Below are 18,546 nucleotides of genomic sequence, written 5' to 3' on the forward strand. Positions count from 1 at the left end.
TACACGTCGAATAATCAAAGAAGAGCTCTTTTGTGTTGGTTTTGGTTTCTCTCTCAAGTCATTCACAATATCGCGCTCCCCCGACCCCCACTCTCGCTCACGTTCACGCGCCGTTCTTTTCTTTTTATTTCCCCCCCTCCGCCAGACTGGCCAGAACAAAAGGGTCGACAGTCGACACCAGCGCACACAAATCTACCCGACGTGTGTACAGATATAGTCTTCATCTGGCTGACTGGAACGACAATAGGGCATTGGGTCTATATACATACAGTCTCTCTAATGATTAGACAATACAAGCTCTGATTTCCTTGTGGTGTTATAAGCCATCGCCCAGCAATTGGTAGCCGAATTGAATAACACGCGCGTACCCAATGGCGGCAAATAATAGCGCGGGCAAATAATATAATGTATGCAGCAGGGAACTGTGCTGGGCCAGCATCAGCTATTCGGCGTCCCAGCACATGGTGCTGTTCTGGTATGTCCGCGCGCGTTATTCCTGATGTACAGTCTGATTGCGCGTCTACTTAGTCAATTCCACGACAAGCGATTGACCGACATTCTCCGCGGCGATATCCATCGTACATGTACATACTATATATATCAACGGAATCCTAGAAAATCTCATTGCCAAAAGCATCTTATGTCAAACAACAACCCGTTAGATTCTCCCTGATTAATTCTCCCTTGACGGACTGGCGCTAGCTGAGGACAGATCCGGAGCGGTGACGGGGAACGAACTGAGCTGATCTGTTATTCATTCCACCATTGCTGCTGTGTGTTGTGTGTACCAACCGATCAATCAAGACTTCCCATGTACAGAATGCTGGTGGAATGAAACTTTGGCGTCCACAGTGCGTCCGCGTGCAGCTCTAGGAGAGAGCTATACCTTTTTTCCCTGTGTGCTGGGCTGTTATATCTTTCTATTTCGATGTCGATCGAAAGTGTGCGACGCAGTACGGTACATTGCTAGACCGAAAACACAGGTCACCGGCGAGATATCCTGATGCTCTATAAAGGGCAGATGATTCCAAGTCCTTTGTGTTCGGTGTGTGTGTGTGTGTGTCCTTTATATATTTTCCTTTTAGCTTCAATCGTGATTTGTCGTCTGTTTGACCATGAATTCTCCATAGGTTTCTCTCTCTTTCTCTTTCTCTTTCTCTCTCTGTGTTTTCCTCAGAAAATGATCGGATCGCGTGATCGCTCCAACTTTTTGCCCGACCTCCCCCTGCTGCGCAGAGCTCAGTGTTTTGTGATTCTCCGTTGTTATATGTATAGTTGCAGTTTCTATATACCTTTATGCTGCTTATGTTTTTCCAGCAATGCCGGACTTTCGTCCTTTTTTGTCCATCCGACGATGCCAATCAAATAATTTATCAAATAAGTTTTTTTTTTCAAATTTTCGCGCGGTTTTATATTCTTTCTGTGGTTGGCCAAGATGATATTAGAATGAAATTGATGGATGTATATGCGCATTGTTTGATTTATTCATCCATTTGGCAGGTACGACGCCCGAGATAAGTACGCCCAAAGGCCCCGCCACTGGTCGGACGAGAACATACTGGGCAAGCGGGCCTTCTTCAGCAAACTGCTGCCTCATCAGCAGACGAATAACAGATCGTCTTCGGGCGTAGGAGGCGGAGGATTGACGATCGACAACGTCCACGAAGCCGACGCCGGACTCTACCGATGCCGCGTCGATTTCAAGCGATCGCCAACCCGCAACAGCCGCGTCAATCTCACCGTCGTCGGTGAGCGATTACGTCTTATGTCTTATATTTCTTATGTTTTTATCTTTTATATATTCCCATTGTGTTTTTGCTGGGGGGCTCCTATGTACTTTTCGGAAGTTTCGGGCGGAGTCGAGCGATCCATCAGATTATTACCGACGCGTGCGGATGATGGCCAGTCTTTGAAAGACAATCGCAGAGTCTATGATGTCCATCTCTTTTTCTTTCACACTTTGCGGTTGGACATCAGTTGCGTTCAAATGTCTATAAGGTCTTGTTGCCGGTCACGAGCGCTGATGGATCGATCAAGCATCACATAAGATACGCTGTAGATAAAAGTCTGATTTATCCGACTGCTATTATATGTACAATGGGCAGCCAACAAATAATATTACAACCCCGGATGTATATGTATAATATGTATACGGGAAAATGGCCAAATTTATTTCGACAAGTTTTGATACGCTGAGCTATATAACTTATGCAACACCGGCCCAATTGAATATTCGATGACATCAGATTTAAGGCAGTATTATATAGACCTAAACACACGGGTCGATGAAATCTGATGATCCACATGCAGTCGGAGATGGCTGATCGACTATTGTGCGAACAGCAGCAGGGAGAAGGAAAAAGAGTAGATACATCAGTATTGTACAACGTCTACGAGAGATTCGACATTCCTGTGTATGCGGGATCGATCGAATCACGTCCAACAATATCAATCAAATAATCAATCGCTAGATCTATCTATCGCTGTGAGGCTGCCATGTTTTAGTAAATTCACTCGAGATGATGCGGGTTATATATATTGTGCGCCGGATATAGACAGCCGAAAGCAGCAGCCAACAGCAAGGCTCTCTCATTTGGACCTTGCAATTGCATCACGTCTATTGCTGATGCGCGTGCTTTATTGTACTACATATACCGACTGTTCGTATTTCTTGCCATTATATTCCTATACCGAGGAATTCGTGATTAAGTCTTGTCTTGGCCCCGGTGCAGATATATCTCTCCCCGGGCAATATATAGCACCCGTTCACGTATCTAATTATTGATCTCAATGAAATGTCAGTCTGTCCGCAACTATATCGACCAGATGGACATATAAAACGGGCAAAGTGAAGATGGGAGCGGCCGGATCCAGCAGGCAAAGATAAAAATAGGCGAATAATCGCCGGCCAGAGTCTTATATAAATACGTCAGCAGAATAATAGTATAAGAAGAAACAAGAAATCCAATTTGATTATCAGCCTCAATATATACTGACGCTGGCCTCGAGCAATCGTAAAACGTCTAGGCTCTCATCTTCTGCTGCTGGTCAACAATGGCACTCGTTATCATCCGCTTTCTTCTATTATAATATTATATGCCTTCAGCTAATCGAAATACAAGAACGTTTCAAGCAGCAGCAGCTAATACAACACCGACTGTCGCTATACATTCCCGGCATTACATAATAAAGTCCCATCCAGACATTTGCGCATTTTCTTTTTTCTTGGTATTATATTGACGCTGCTGACGTGCTGATTCACCTGCTCCGACTGTATTAGGCTTGACCCCAATCTGAACTTTCCAAAGTGACAACTACATGTCTCTCTCCCATCTATAGTTACACACGACGCTGTAGTAAATGCCAAGGGGTCTCGTTATCAGCTCAGCACTTTATTCGTTCGCCATGGCAACTCTATAACTTTGATTTCTCTGATTATGTTTCTTTATTTCTGTCTATATGCTGCGTCATTTCTTTCTTTTTTTTTCAATTTTCATTTGCGTGTCTTTCCCAATGTCTATAATCTTTATATTTCACTCGTTTGACTGAATTGTTACTCCTTTTATAAATTGTTTGATTATTTATTTATTTTTAAACATTTCATGTAATATATATTATAGTGCCACCGAAGCAGATGAAAATCACAAACGAAAAAGGCATGGAGGTGGGCGACGTTATCGGTCCGTTCGACGAAGGAGCAACGCTGATTCTTGTCTGCATCGTTACCGGAGGTAAAACAAAAACAAAAAACAATTCACAGTTAACTTAATTAGATTGTTTTTCCAAGTTGTTTCAACAACACCCCAAAGTGAATAGATTTTATTTAGATAAAACTCCGGTTCGTCCCTAAATTATTATATCGAGAAACTGAAAAGAATAATATATAAAGTGTACATCCCTCCAGGCTCCAGCCAAGTCTTTTAAAAGAATTTGATCCAATCTCTGAAGAAGAAGAAGAAGAAGTCTAAGAAAAACCTTTTAAAGTTGTTGATGCTTTCCAGCATATGCCTCACTGCCCGGCTTGGGTTATAATATCCGTCTCTTCATCTAGCCCAGCATATATAGAGATACACATCAGTGGGGGCATTATATATTTACTTATTCTATATATATATATAGATACAGACTCGTGCGCGATGGATACACTATACTCTCTAAAAATACAGGCCCATCAGGCACTAGAACTCTTTGCTATGCCTGGCTGGCTGTTTCATTCTGGCGAACGAAATCGAATCAAATTGATATGCACACAAAAAAAGAAAAGAAAAGAAAAATAGCGATGGGACATGTGTATAGGCTATGGGCTATATATATAACGAATAAGAGAGAGATGGAAAAAATAAATCTAGAATAAGAGAAACCTTGTCAAACATATAAGGAAATAGGCTTTGCTCCCGACCTTACTTTATTATTGTAAGCTTGTTCGGGGCAACAGCCACACACAGAAGGACTATCGTAAGTATTTGGACGTCGTTGCCGGTCACAGATATTCAACGATCGACGTCGTGGAGAGATTCAACCAACCTCTTCGACAGCAACCGATTCTCTTTGATCATTCCAGATAAGAAATGCGAAGCAACCGTTATACACACAGCGTTGTCAGGGGGCCTGCAGTTACTTTTTTCCTATCCAATGACCAATGATTGTAATCTGGTGATGGCCATCGATTATAGGATCATTTGCGTGATCTCTCGATTACTTCCCCCCACCACCAACTGCCACTTTTTGTCGAGAAACAAATTACGCCAAGTCGACACAGTGAGCTGTGCATATCGATTTCAGTCGATTGTGGCCATCCAACAAGGCCAGCAGCTCATACGATCCTCAATCTCCTCCCGCTAAGCCTATTGAGCAGCACGCACATCACTTGAGCCACTGGGACATAATTTACTTATACAAGCCCTGCGGGGTGAAGGGCTAACAAAACGAATGAAGGAATAAGAAGAAGGAGTTGATTCTATTTTGTCTCTTTTTGTTTGACTTCTGTTAGGTAACCCGATGCCGGAAGTGACGTGGTGGCAAGAGGGGAGAATGATCGACCGTCACGTCGAAGTGCGCCAGTATTCGGATCAAGGTGTGGCCAGCAACGTCCTCCAGCTGGAGCGGCTCAGTCGCAACGACTTGCGCTCAAAGGTCTCCTGTCAGGCCTCCAACAGTCTCTTCACCCAGCAGCCGCTGACCAAAACCGTCGAAATCGAACTCAATCGTGAGTAGTTATTTATTATTTAATCAAAATCATCTATCTATCTATCAGCAAAACCTTTCAAATTCGAATTTGTTTTTTCGGCGGGAAAATTTGAATTGTATAGTTCAAAAGATGATAGATCTAAACTCGGCTGGGCCAGGGCTGGGCCTTGTGCGGTGTACACGCACGTGCCTTTTGTTTCTAATTCACTCGGCCCTATATACTACATATGTAATATGTATATGTATATATAAACCCGATCGTTTCAAGCGAAGATGAAAAGGCAAAAAAGCTAGGCGAAGAAAGATCAAAGAAGTGGCGGCTTTTCTCCTCCAGTGACGTCGAGTCTTTTGCAAACACGATTTCGCGGCCCGTCTTGAGATTTATCCTTTTCAATTCAAACTGCAGTCGACAAGCCCCAGGGAAAATGTAGCGTACTACTCTTTTCCTTGCTGCGCTCTAAATACTCCGTGCTCAGGAAAATGTTTTTCAGCTTTTTTATTTTATTTTTATTTTATTTTTTTGGGCCCATGACAATGACATAATACTTTGCCGGGGAAAAAAAATAATAAAAGGACAATAAGATATATATAAGATGAGCTCCAACATTTTCTGGGCTTTTTTTTTATTCCGTATAAGTTTTGCAGACCAGCACTCCAGCGCTGGAAGATCAAACGTTACACACACAATCAAAAAAGGAGGGAAAAAATATACCTTTTGGCAAGAGAGAAACTCTGCCAACTTTTGTCATTGATCATCCAACGTATATACGCTGGAAAGCTTTTGAGTATTGAAGGCAACTTTGTTAGCTGAAATGGGCTACGATGGTCGTAGAGTCCGAATTTCAATCCATATAATGTCCTGTATACAATAGGTGAATGTACATATACGGAGAACCAAACATGAAAGGCTCAACGGGACGAATATATAAGACATCGAAACATATAATAAGAGCTCTATACAAACAGAAAAGAAATTCTAGATCCAGCTCTCTATACCATTATTGTACAGATAAATTTGGTGTACATCGTCTTGTGTGATAATGTTGATGAAGTGGGCACACATCATCGTCGTCCGCAATAGCAAAAATGCAACCGGAACAACTGCCCCGCGTTATTTCCCCCCTGGATAATATCTAAACGTGAGAAAGAATAAGAAGAAAACAAACAAAAGAAAGCAAAGCGATGAGGTATATAATACACCGACATGTAATCAACCCGGTACATGTTAGTACGTCCGGTTGGCACCCAACATACGGATATATAATTTATATGTACAGGAAAATGGCTTTCAATTCTTGCGGGAAATGATCGAGATCTTTGAGTGCGTTTTTATATAATATACTTTTGGGGTCGGTGTTGTTGTTAGATATTTTCCAGCCGACCGTCGTATGATCTTATACGGTATATATTGGGGCCGCCGGGCTCTCAAAATGGGGATCAATTAATGGCGCAAAAACGCAAGTGGGGACCATATACAGTCTGATGTAGAATTCTCTGGGCGGACATTATTATCAAGTCAGTTATAGACGATGGCTCCTCTGGGAGTCTATAGGAGATAAAGTTGTTTTCACTTTGGCCGCACGGCATATATCCAGCAGACCCAGCGGACAACCCCCAAAGTCGGCAAATTATCGATGAACTCTTCTCCGCTCACCCGCTAAAAGTAATGGCGATTATACTATATCTAATAATAAACAAAACAAAACAAAACAAAAAGAGGCTGATAAGGTTATAACGTAGCAGATATGACTATAAGAGAATTAACTGTTCAGGCTGCTGCTGCTGCTACTGCTGTGGGCGGGGGATTTGTATAGATGAGAGTGGCGCTCGTAATTTCTTGGGAGATAGACGCAACAACGGCAACAACAACAACAGCAACAACAGCTCGGTCCGGGATTAAGCTCTTCTCTTCAAGTGAAAGGCGAAAAGCGACGGACGAGGGCGTTTATTTTATACGACGCCTTCGTTTTTCTTTCTTTCTCTCTTTCCTTTTTGCGCTCATTGATCGCCTCCATCAAAATGTCTTAAACAAAAACAAATCCAGACAGAGCTCTAATACTAGATCTAGTATAGACTTACTGGTTCACTAATAACTGGAGGCCATCAACAGCAGCAGCAATGACGGCGACGACGAGTGGAATGAAGAGAAAAGCCAAAGATGCTGCTGTCTAGTCTCATTAGAGTTGTTGCATCTTCTTTCATCTGTGCTCCTGCTCGTCCTGGGACCTCTCCACAGGCCGCAGAGGGAAAAATAAAAAAAAAAAAGAGCGACTGTATGTAATCTATTGAGCGATTGATAATACAGCGGGAGATGTGTGCGTTGGCTGGGCTGCCGTGAAGCCAATCAAGCGTCTCCGCGGTCTCTCTCTCTCTCCGTTTCGTAATTATCGTTGCCTCTCCCATCAACGCCACTCGTCAACGCCCACCCTCACATATATAATAAACACACACAGCGCACAATGTCATAAACAGTTCTATATACGACGGCTCGGCTCGGCTCTCTCTCCTTATATAATAAGAACTCACCACATTACACGGCACAATGCTGGGAGCGGAGCGCAAGAGGCTCATCGCACACAAAAAAAAGACCAGCAACCGATGACACGATATAATCATTAAAAAAAATGAGCATATAACATTATCACTAGGATACAGGCTCGGGACTGCGCCCACTCCATCTGTTATTCCGTTCTGCAGGTACGGAATATATACAAACGTGTGAACTCTTGACTGACTATACAATCAATACCGAAACAGTTTCCGAAAAAAAAAATGATTTCCAATAAGGAAAATTTATCATTTAATTTAATAATGAGGCGGAGAAAAACCAAAATTCTACGGCGGTTCATGAGTTATATAATAGTAAATTTCCGTGAATTCGACCGACACACCAATTGTGTGTAGGTATAGCCAAATAACCGCGAAAGAGACACTCTTTTTTAAATACTTCAAAATGAAATCGATGAAAAGTCGTGAGACATGCAGTGTAGAAAAGAAATATTTGATCCACTGTATAGGTATAGAGTGCCATTCGTGTATACCTATACACACAGCTCGGTCTCTATAATAGTTATCGGCAGCTGACGACATCTCTCGCACAGTACATTATCAATTCAGTTTGTTTCGGTTTCGGGAAAAGGTGGGGTGTGCAGTCGTGCTGTGCAGCATCTTCCAAAGACGATGGAGGGGAGAAGACCCCGTTGACCTATATATTTATATGCGTTGGCGTAGTACGTGTTGTCTATATGTAGGTAGGCAAACAACACTAAACTGTATTATTCATTTCTATAGATTTGTAGATATAGCTTGATCTCAGAAGAGATTAACTTGTTATTAGACGGAAGCAGCTAATACAGTCTAATGTATACGTAAGACTGTTGAAGAAAGTTACGGGAGTTCTCACGACTATCTCATCAACTTTTTGCTGCCCAGGGGGTTTTCCTTCGTCGCCAAAAAAGATCAACGAGCTATATGAGAAAAAAGAAAGAACTCCAGGCTCTCTTATAGTCTCATTGTTATGCAGAAACTGGAAATAGAGTCGTCATATCCTTCTGTCAATTTCTTTTGTCGACTCGTTGAGACGCCAAACTCGTCGACATTCGAAATGCAAATTGACACACACTCGACTGCTCTATAACGCGCGGGAATTCTTGATTTGAATTTTGATTGATTCCGCGCCTATATATAAATTGACTGGCTAATAACTAATAACTTTTCACCCAGCCGATAATAAATCCCCTGAGTCTTTTTTTCCCCTCCAACCGCAGCTGCTGCTGCTGCTGAGGGTCTTTGAAGAAAAGTTTATCCGCTGGAGCCAAAATCACCTTTCCATCTACTTTATCCACCACCAAAGAAAAAATAAATTCCTCCCTTTGGGTTGAGGTTTATATTATATACCAATTGACGTTTGATTTTTCACGGAATTGCAATCAAGGGCCACTCTCTCTCTCCTCCTACTCGGTGAACTTGTCACCAGCACCATGCCGACTCTCAGAATATGGCAAACATATAAAGTTCGGGACTATATGACTATACCAGCACAGCACAACACGTTCTTTTTTAATGGCATCCAAAGCCAAACTTTTGTCTGAGCCAAAAAGGTAGAAACGGGTGGGGGAGAAACCGGAGTATAGTACATCTATATATATATAGTGGGGATTCTATCGTGTGTGATCAATCAACGCAGACAATAACGAGAGATGCAACTGCTTTGCTCTGTAGTGCTCTACTGTGTGTATAGCTGAGATTTGATTCGTCGCGGGTTCGTTGCACTAATCAAATCACCATGGAAGCTGACTTTCCAACTTGGGGAAGCTTTACACACACATTTCCCGGAGCTGTGCTGGCTGCTGCACACACATACACAACTTACTCTCGTTTCTCGCTCTCTCTTACGTGGGTGCGATTATTGTTTCGCCTATTTTTTTTTTTGGCCTTTCCTATTTACTTTTGAGGTTCAATTTGGAATAGGCTAATGGCATACATACACGACAAACCAGTTCAATCTCAATTTTGTCTTCTTCTTCTTCTTCTTGAAATTCCCGTGAAATTCGATCGTACCGAAAACGTAACGGGTCACGTCGTCCCGCGGGATGAGAAGAGCGTCGCCCGCAACTCTCCCGCGCGAGTACTTAACTATATACACACACAGAACATGCAAAACCATCAAGCGCTGCAGCGAAGGTTGTTGACAGAGAAAATCGACCGTGTGTGCTGGGTATATAAAGGATAACATGTCAACGCTGGCGATGAGCGACGAAAACGGGCGCGGTAGATGTAATAATGGCGGGAACCACGACAACGACGAGGAGATGAGATCATATGAAAAAAAAGCCGAAGAAAAAGAATAATATAAATAAGTGAAACTCTGGTTGTCAATTCAAATCACAGCAAGATTTGGACGCGCGCTTTTTTGCTTTTTTCAAATATTTGCTGTCTGCTTTTGAATGAGTTTGGGCTTCACTGCCTATATACATGCCCGACGGCTATAACAACATTGTCCACGACAAACTTTGTATCTATAATAAAAGTTTGCCAACAAAATAGAGGGTGTATATACCTCGAGCATATCTTGACCAAAATTTCAATTGTTAGCCGACACAGTGTCGCGCGTTTAGATTATACGAATTGCCCGTAGGCCGTCTGAAGGGCTAAACGACACTTGTCAAAAAATACAAAAAAGTTTCTATCTCTCATCTTTACTGTAAAGAAAAAGGTTAATATTACTATACAACGCGCACAGCAGTCGTCCGACTGGAAACCGAGTGGGGAGCGCATAGCATAATAGCATCGTAAAGATTAAAATCCGTTGGATGTTGTGGTGCTGGCGACTATGTATATGAAAAAAACTGAAAGAAATTCAATTTTCGCCTTTCTTTTTTCTTTTTTAAAATAATAGAATCTAGTACGCGGGGGATTCTGTTTAGGGTGGCTCACCGCGATCGATGATGCTCTATCTCTCTCTCTCTCTCTCGGCGTGCCTATATATCGCAAATCTAATACAATGTCGAGCAGCTATGTACAGGAAAAAGTTGTCTTTTAAAATATTGTTATCGCCAGTCTATAGTACGTGTGTAGATTCTTCTAGAGTTAGAAAAAATACAAAAGAATAAAAAGGAGCGCAGGAAAAAAGAAAAAGTGTCTCCGTATAATAGCACACAGGAGCTATTATCTTATTCCCTTGTCGGATGATCTTATTCTCTTTCCTTTTTTTTTGTTGTAAATGCGAAACAAACAGAATCAAAATAAATTCCATACTTTGGTTAGTATAGAACAAATTTGAGTGTGATGCAGTTCGCAGAGCACAGCAGCAGCAGTAGTACGGTTACTTGGCCAACTTTTAAACTTTATTAATATATAACTCGATGAGCTGTTTTGTAGTCATTTGAAGTAGTGTAGTTACATGATGTATACTCCTGTAATATAGTCGTCTGTAGATAGGCACATCACGATGTCTATCGCATTTCAGGAAAAGCCCAGTGCCCAATTATTATGCCAGCGGGTGCGGCAGCAACATCAGTACCCTCTCGAATTGGTTTCGGTCTATATAAGGATGTCTATACTTGAACATTTCCGTAAATCATTTGATCGAATTTTCCAAATTACCTCAATTTTCTTTCGCGTCGGTCAGACAATATCGAGCGTCCAGCAGCCCTGTGATTGCGCGTCGGCCATTTGCAAATCTTGAAGTTCATTTTTTGAATGCATATTCCTTCATCACGTCAGGGAAGACCACCAACAAGTTTCAAGTCGTCATCGGCGGCTTCTTGGGAGGGAGACGAGATATTCCAGGAATTGTTGTTTGATCAATTGAAGCTCTTGCTGGAGAGAACGCAACTTTTTGAGTGTTAGAGGAAGAAAGAAAACCAGATAAGAGAAGGAAGGAATAAATATAGAAAAAAAAATAGCTAAACAAAAAGTCAAGTTGCGCATATTATTTGATAAAATAAAAAGGAGAGAGAGAAAACCGTACGCGGTATAAAAACGATCGATATTATTGATTAGATTTTGTGCTAGTTCTATATACATCTTTTCCTTTATCTTTATAGATATGTAGCCTATACCGCATATTGCTGCGGGGGCTATATATCTTTAGTCTCTGTTCGTAGTAAATAAAATGTTCCGGCAAACAAAAAACAAACAAAAAATAGGGAAAGTCTATACATGCCGCGTAGTAGTAGTAGTAGTACTACCGGAACATTGTTTGAGAATGGAAAACAGCACACACACAGCGGTCGCTAGCTTCATCGCATAGAAAAGCCAACAATTCGGCAGTCATTTTATTATGTATGGTACCGGTACAAAACATGCGCTGGTGCGCGCTGATCGATGCTGGTCAAAGTTTTCGAAACTTTGTTGGTCCTCCGCGCCGCGCTATTGGTGAATCCGCTGATGCGGAATTCAAAGTCGATCGCAGAGACGACGACGTCGACGACATCACGAGCGAGTGGAGAATATCCAAACGGAAAGAGCGTGGGGCCAAGTTGGCCGATCTTCTCTTCTCATCCGCGCGCGTGCACATCTCATTGTGCTGTGCTGGATCTTGACAAGGCCGCCATCCGCCAAATGCTCGTCACTCGGGTGCTGCTGGAGAACGAGCGGACCTGCCAACTGGTTCGATAATGAGTAGACGACATCACAGCATCCATTTGCGAGCTGAAAGTTTTCGCGTATTATTTAAAAGCCGATCCGCGCGCGGCGCAGAGTGGTTACATAGGCAACTTGCCTCTTCTTTCGTGAATGCAATATAGACAAGATCATATAGGGAAAAGAAATCAAAATTGATGGGGGGAAACGACGATACATACTATAGATCTGACAAATGCGTCATCCGGAAGAATAAGCCTATAATAGCGCCGCGCAACAGAATTAAATATGTATGAGCTTTTCTCCTATGTAAGCGAGAAATAATGAAAAATTCCACCGTTACTTGGAAAAATAACTTGCAGCAGCAGCAGCAACAGAGAATCCGGACAAAGTGAATGTTACGTTAAGTTGTTGTTGAAATCAACAGCCGATCTCTGGAATATCAGACAGAGCGCAACGATATTGAATTATTTTCTGTCTCGAAACTTTTCATTTTTTTTAATCCTTTTCTTGATACGACTTCGTCGTAGGATATCCAACGGATCTATAAAGAGGTGCGCGTGTGTGTGTGTGTGTGTGTGTGTGCAAACAGGATGCGAAAAAGGAAATGTCATCAAAGAAGCGGAAGGAAGTTGATCTCGTGTGATATAACGCCGCCGCGCCGCGTCTCTAATGTCTGCGGCACTTCATTTCCTTTTGACTGTCGTCTCGTATATACGTCGCCTTCGATGGAAACATAAGGGAGGCAGATATATCTCTGACAGCCAATATATTGACTGCCGAGACTCTCTGCTGTCTGATTGACCCGTGATTTCTTTCATATTTATTATTAGCTTTTTTCCTATTATTATAGATGACTTCCTATAGCTGTTGTTCGAAATATAAGCCGTTGATATGGCGCTGTCGGTGTGTTTGTGATTTATCTTTCCATCTGTCATCACTGCTGAGCCCTGTAAAAAATTGAAACGACATATTTTAAATCTTTCTTCTTTTATGAGATCTATAGCACAAGCGGATGCTGTGTAGTATCATATTATTATTATAAGTTGTACATGTCCAAGATTGCTGCTGCCTGACGGCCGGGAAAAAAAACGCCGATTGAAATGTTTGTCATTTTCTTCATCATCTTTTCATTTTTTTATAATATTTTTTTTTTCTGCTTTGTCAATTTGGATTGGGTGTCCTATAGATGGCTTCTCGACCTTTACGAAAAAAAAAGAGTTTGAAATTCCCCCCTTTTTTTCGCCCAAAACCACGTGTGCCTTTGTCGTGTCTCCGGAAACGCGCAGGAAATGTCAACATGAAAGCGCCAGCGTACGAGCGCGCTCGGCAGCATTCAATCACGATATGAAATTTGAATGAAAAAAGCTTCCCGCTTCTCTACATGTTCTTGATAGATATCAAATATATATGTATGTTTTCTTTTTCTATCGACGCGTTTGTTGTTTGTTGCTATCCGCCCCGGGGCATATCAAACAATAAATTAAATATCAAGCGGTAAAACATTTGAAGTACTGTAAAATTTCAAAAAATAATGCGCGGTAAAAAACAAAAAAAGAAAACAAACAAATTTAAAACACATAAACACCGATGCAATAATCCTGGCAGGCGAAAAGGATAATTAGATCGGCTTTCGTAAGAGAAAGAAAACCTCGAGAAATATATAAGCCGAGGGATGAGAAGAACGGACCCCGCGAATGGATCCAATTTCCTGTCGAATATTATAGAGAAATGAAAGTCTATCGCTGCAACATTGTACATGTATAGTCTGGGCTATCCGCTGCTGTATATCTGCAGTCATTTATTAAGGCTTGCCCAGCACGCCATGTAGGCTACACAGACCAAAGGGAACAGAGTGCGTTATAGCCTATTATACGCGCGATGGTTGTCGGAGATATATAACATAGATGTTGTAGCGGACCGTTCGACCTGAGACACACTCTTCATCGTACTCAAAGCGAAGACAGCACGGGTTAATAGTATATAGATTCCTTTTTTGTCCGGGTGTATACAGACGTCGTGTGCATTATAATCACATCTTGGCTGCCGTCTCGCGTCTCGCCTTTGACGCACCCATCGCCAACAAATTCAACCGGAAAAATACCGGCGGGATTTTTTGAAATTGTGTTTTTTGTTTTTTGGTTTTTGTTTTTGTTTTTTTTTCCAGGAATTTTCTGTCTGCTATAAGCTCTTTACAATATCCAGCGAACGTTTGTGCTGGAGAAACCTTAGAAATCAAATATACGCGGAGTTCAGTTCATTCCTTAAACGTCGCCGAGAAAATCTGCGAAGTCGTGGAAGAGAAAAGACAAACAGGAACAAAAATGCGTCCTGTTTTGATTTCATCCCCTGTGACTCAATTTTTAAAAACAAAACAACAACAAAAAAAAGTCCAAATTTTAATTAGCCGAGTTATATTATTTCAAAGAAATTGGGCTGCGCAGAAAAATAGATAAAAAAGAGTTGTGCTGTGTTTAAAACAGTGCTGTCCCGCGCCATATCAAATCGATGCGGCAAATGCAATATGCATCAAAAGGGCGGGGCACAGAGCAATAAGGAAAAAGAAAAAAACGATATACCTTTCACGCCACTCACGGAAACGTATATGTATATAATATGCGATGGATGCGCTCTTATATTTTATACATATTTATTCCTCCATTTTTTTTCTATTTTTGAATTGTTCTCTCCTTTATTCCCGCGCGCGCTCGTCTGTCTGTTTGTCGCTATACTTCTGCATTCCCAGCTATACACGACACAAGGAAGCGCAACTGTACATTATTATTAAATTTCAAGATTCAGCGCGTGAAAGGACGAAGAGAAATAACTATGTAGTAGTACGCTATACCGGTTATAGGATACATATACACGTATATAAAACCGAAACGCGGAGGATGTAGCTATATAGGGCGACACGCGCGCGCTTGAAAATGTCCGTGTAAGCGCATAGACCGTGTATGATCGTTGAATATTCACGGACGAGCTGCGCCATTTACCTGATTAAAAAGGGACAAACAATTTCCAAGTCGACATTCCATGACCGAAATGAGGTCCTTCTTAATTGAATGTTTAACTGCTGCTGCTGCTGTAGACTGAAATTTTGGAAGGGGGGTGATGGGAGTGGAGGGTGCTGGGAGAGTAGGAGACATATTTCAGTCTAAAATAACATGCTGCACACAGCAATATATTACAATCGCCTCGGTCAAAGGCAAATAATACTTGGGGACATGCATATACAAGGACGGGGGAATAATAAAGGGCGATGGGTATAATATATAATACCTTTGAACATTTCATAAAAATGTATCGTATACTGTATATACATACACGCGGTTAAAAAAAACACAATAACTCGGGACAATTTCATCGATCATGTGCTTGCGCAATCCCCCTTCGTCCACTTTGAACGTTTCACCACCAACAGCAGACGACCTGTGATATTTAAAAAGTCTATATTCTCTTTAAGAAATAAATATTATATATACGTGTGTCCGGGCGTAATAAGATTAAAAAACAGATTCGAAAGTGAATGCAATAAGACAAGAAATTCTATAGTATATAATAATCAATCTCTTATTTTTTTTCAACCACATTAATTTATTAATTATTCTGAATTTGTCTCGTTTAATGCCAGTCAAACCGCTGGACGTCCGAATACTGAGCAGTCGCCAGCCACTATCATCGGGCAAAAAGTATATACATCTTCATTTGTTATCTATTATACTGCAGCTTCAGCTATATATAAATACATTTTCATTTCATTAGTCATCACTATATAAAGGCTATTATATACTTAAGCTTTTTTATACCTTGCTGTGCTGTAAATCTAAAAAAAACTAACAAAATGTTTGAATTGCTGGATAATATAGGTACGAGTTGACCTGTCAGACAACCGGATCGCGGCCTTTTCCTAAGGTGACGTGGTGGAAAAACGGCCATCTGCTAAAGCACTCCCAAGAGACGGTAAAAAAAGATAAAAAGCAAAAATAAGAAAAAAGAGGGGGGCGCCGAGCCATTTATTAAGAGATTACAAGCAACTTATCTTGTACGCCGCACTTGAGGGTTCACTCAGTCGAAGGGCGCGCCTCTATCGTCTGTATATACACGAGTCTATAGCCTAGTCTCTATAGTAGTATTGAACTCTACGCCACAGCACATCACCAGTGCAGCCGTAGATGGGCGCATTAGGGGCGCCGTTTTCGATTGGCCTCGCCCAAAATCGATATAGGTACTATAGAGCGCTCCGCTGTGGCGTCCCAGCCACACAGCACGTGCGTCTATTCGGTCATTATGCACAGCTATTGAGCGTGCGACATGTTCGCTTCCAACTCGTCCGGATATATCTAAAGGATTGCGCTGCTGCTGAACGAGCCAAGCAGCAGCAGCAGCAGCATGTATAGTGTTTTGGGGAGGTTTTGCGGGGGCCGTGCGTATTATACATGTAATATTATAAGAGCAGTGGTGTGTGCGTGCCAATAAAGTTTCGCCGGCAAAATGTAAAGCCGTCAGTTTACATATGGCTTCTATATATTCTTGTTTTGATGAGAGACTTGGACATAGGAGCAGATTCTGATTAAATTTATACAGAGTATATCATTATTATTATGTGTATACGTGTAAAGTATTCGTCACACGAAAGAGCTCATCTTTCAACCCTCAATTGGGTGATGATAATAATGGCCAAACGATTTATATAAAACGTCACGCACGTCTATAATGCCATAGACGATAGAACGAACATTGCACGAGGGCTTGTGCTGAGCTCTTCATTACATGTATGTACGTCATTGGCGTTTTCGAAGAAAGATCGCTGGATAGTTAGCAAAATTAAAACGGGTTTTGTATTTATTTGGCGCCACATTATGTAATAGACGTCGACTATATGCCATCGTATCAATCATGTGGGCGAGTGTGCAGGTGTAGATATAGAGAAACAAATAGCTAGTATATACTATATAAGGTTTCCAGGAGCTCTTAATAATGGTGGGACTCTGGAGAAAATCCGCGGATATATAAGTCGATCGATGGCCTAATATGAAGCCGACGAAGTGACATGGCCCGGCGTATATAGGAAGGTATTTACAATCAAGAAGAAAATGAATTGCGCGGGACGTATTGTACAAATGAAGATCCTGGTCAATTATAAGAGTTATACAAGAGTCAGATCGAGTCAGATTTTGGAATGTGAAGCTATATAATAATAATATACTATATAATACGGGAAACAAATGTCCTTTTTTATATTATACGGATAGATTATGACTTTATTAGATGATATGAGCTCGCTGTCTAATTCTTAATTGGGAAGATTGTAATAATCCTTTTTGGTAGGGGATTGTGAAATAGCACATCGATGCTGAAGCTGAACGGAGCTGGGATTATTATATTATTATATCACTCTAATTTGTTTGCTTTTGGCTTTTTCCTTATTTTTTTCTGTTTTTGGAGCACAGCAATATGACGGCGGCAATGTAACGCTAAGCCAATTAACCGTCCAACTGACCCCCGAGGATGATGGTAAAAAACTTGTCTGCCGCGCCGAGAATTCCGCCCTGGGTCTGGCCTCTGCCACTGCAATTGAAGACACTTGGCTTCTCGACGTCTACTGTGAGTGATCAATTCATTTCCTTTTTTGCTTCTATATACTTATTCTTATATTCGTCAAAAAGTTCAAAAAGCCGGTTTTGTGTGCTGGCGGGGTATTTATATTATCTCAAGTCCCGTTTGTCCACACGATGGCACACATTTGCTGTTAGTATGCGACAAAAAAGATCAAAAAGATTTACCAACTTGTTTGTTTTTTGTTTTTCAAAAGAAAAAAAAAAGAAACATTTTTTAAAAAATATTCAAGGCCTTGAGGTTAGAAGGCTTTTGGGATGGGGCGCGACAGTTAAGTCTTAAAGAACAGCAGTCTCTAAGCCTTTGATTTAGTAAGACTTTAAAGGGGAGGAAACAATCTTTCTGTTATATATATATTCTGCGTGGGCGCGGACGAAATATAAATAGGGTACAACAGATATTTAGAAGCAAACAGGCGTGGACTTATGGATTTCCAAATACACAAAGTTGTTACATCATCAGCCCCACTCCTTTGGTTTGAAATCCCATTAGAAACGAAACATCTGTTTTCAGTTGATTAGACCCATCTAATTGATTTACTAATGAGCTTATTATAGAGCGCCAGACACATATATAAACAAGCGGCAAATTTAAATTGAATTCAACGCCAGCGTATACATAGAATAGATGGTTGTTGTAATAAGTTTCACGCTT

General features: G+C 41.3%; 1 protein-coding gene across 3 annotated transcripts in view; it reads left to right on the top strand.

The window, feature by feature from the left end:
- LOC124205288 (basal cell adhesion molecule-like) overlaps positions 1-18,546 on the top strand; it is a 38,551-nt gene that overhangs the window by 10,629 nt on the left and 9,376 nt on the right. For all 3 annotated transcript variants that reach the window (XM_046602673.1, XM_046602679.1, XM_046602687.1), the window contains 6 exons: positions 1,501-1,748; positions 3,621-3,731; positions 4,991-5,206; positions 15,908-15,965; positions 16,143-16,236; positions 17,727-17,880. In XM_046602673.1, coding sequence (XP_046458629.1) covers positions 1,501-1,748; positions 3,621-3,731; positions 4,991-5,206; positions 15,908-15,965; positions 16,143-16,236; positions 17,727-17,880 — 881 coding nt within the window. The remainder of the gene's footprint in view (positions 1-1,500; positions 1,749-3,620; positions 3,732-4,990; positions 5,207-15,907; positions 15,966-16,142; positions 16,237-17,726; positions 17,881-18,546) is intronic.

Source organism: Daphnia pulex, chromosome 2 (assembly GCF_021134715.1).
Source record: "Daphnia pulex isolate KAP4 chromosome 2, ASM2113471v1".
Taxonomy (NCBI): Eukaryota; Metazoa; Arthropoda; class Branchiopoda; order Diplostraca; family Daphniidae; genus Daphnia; species Daphnia pulex.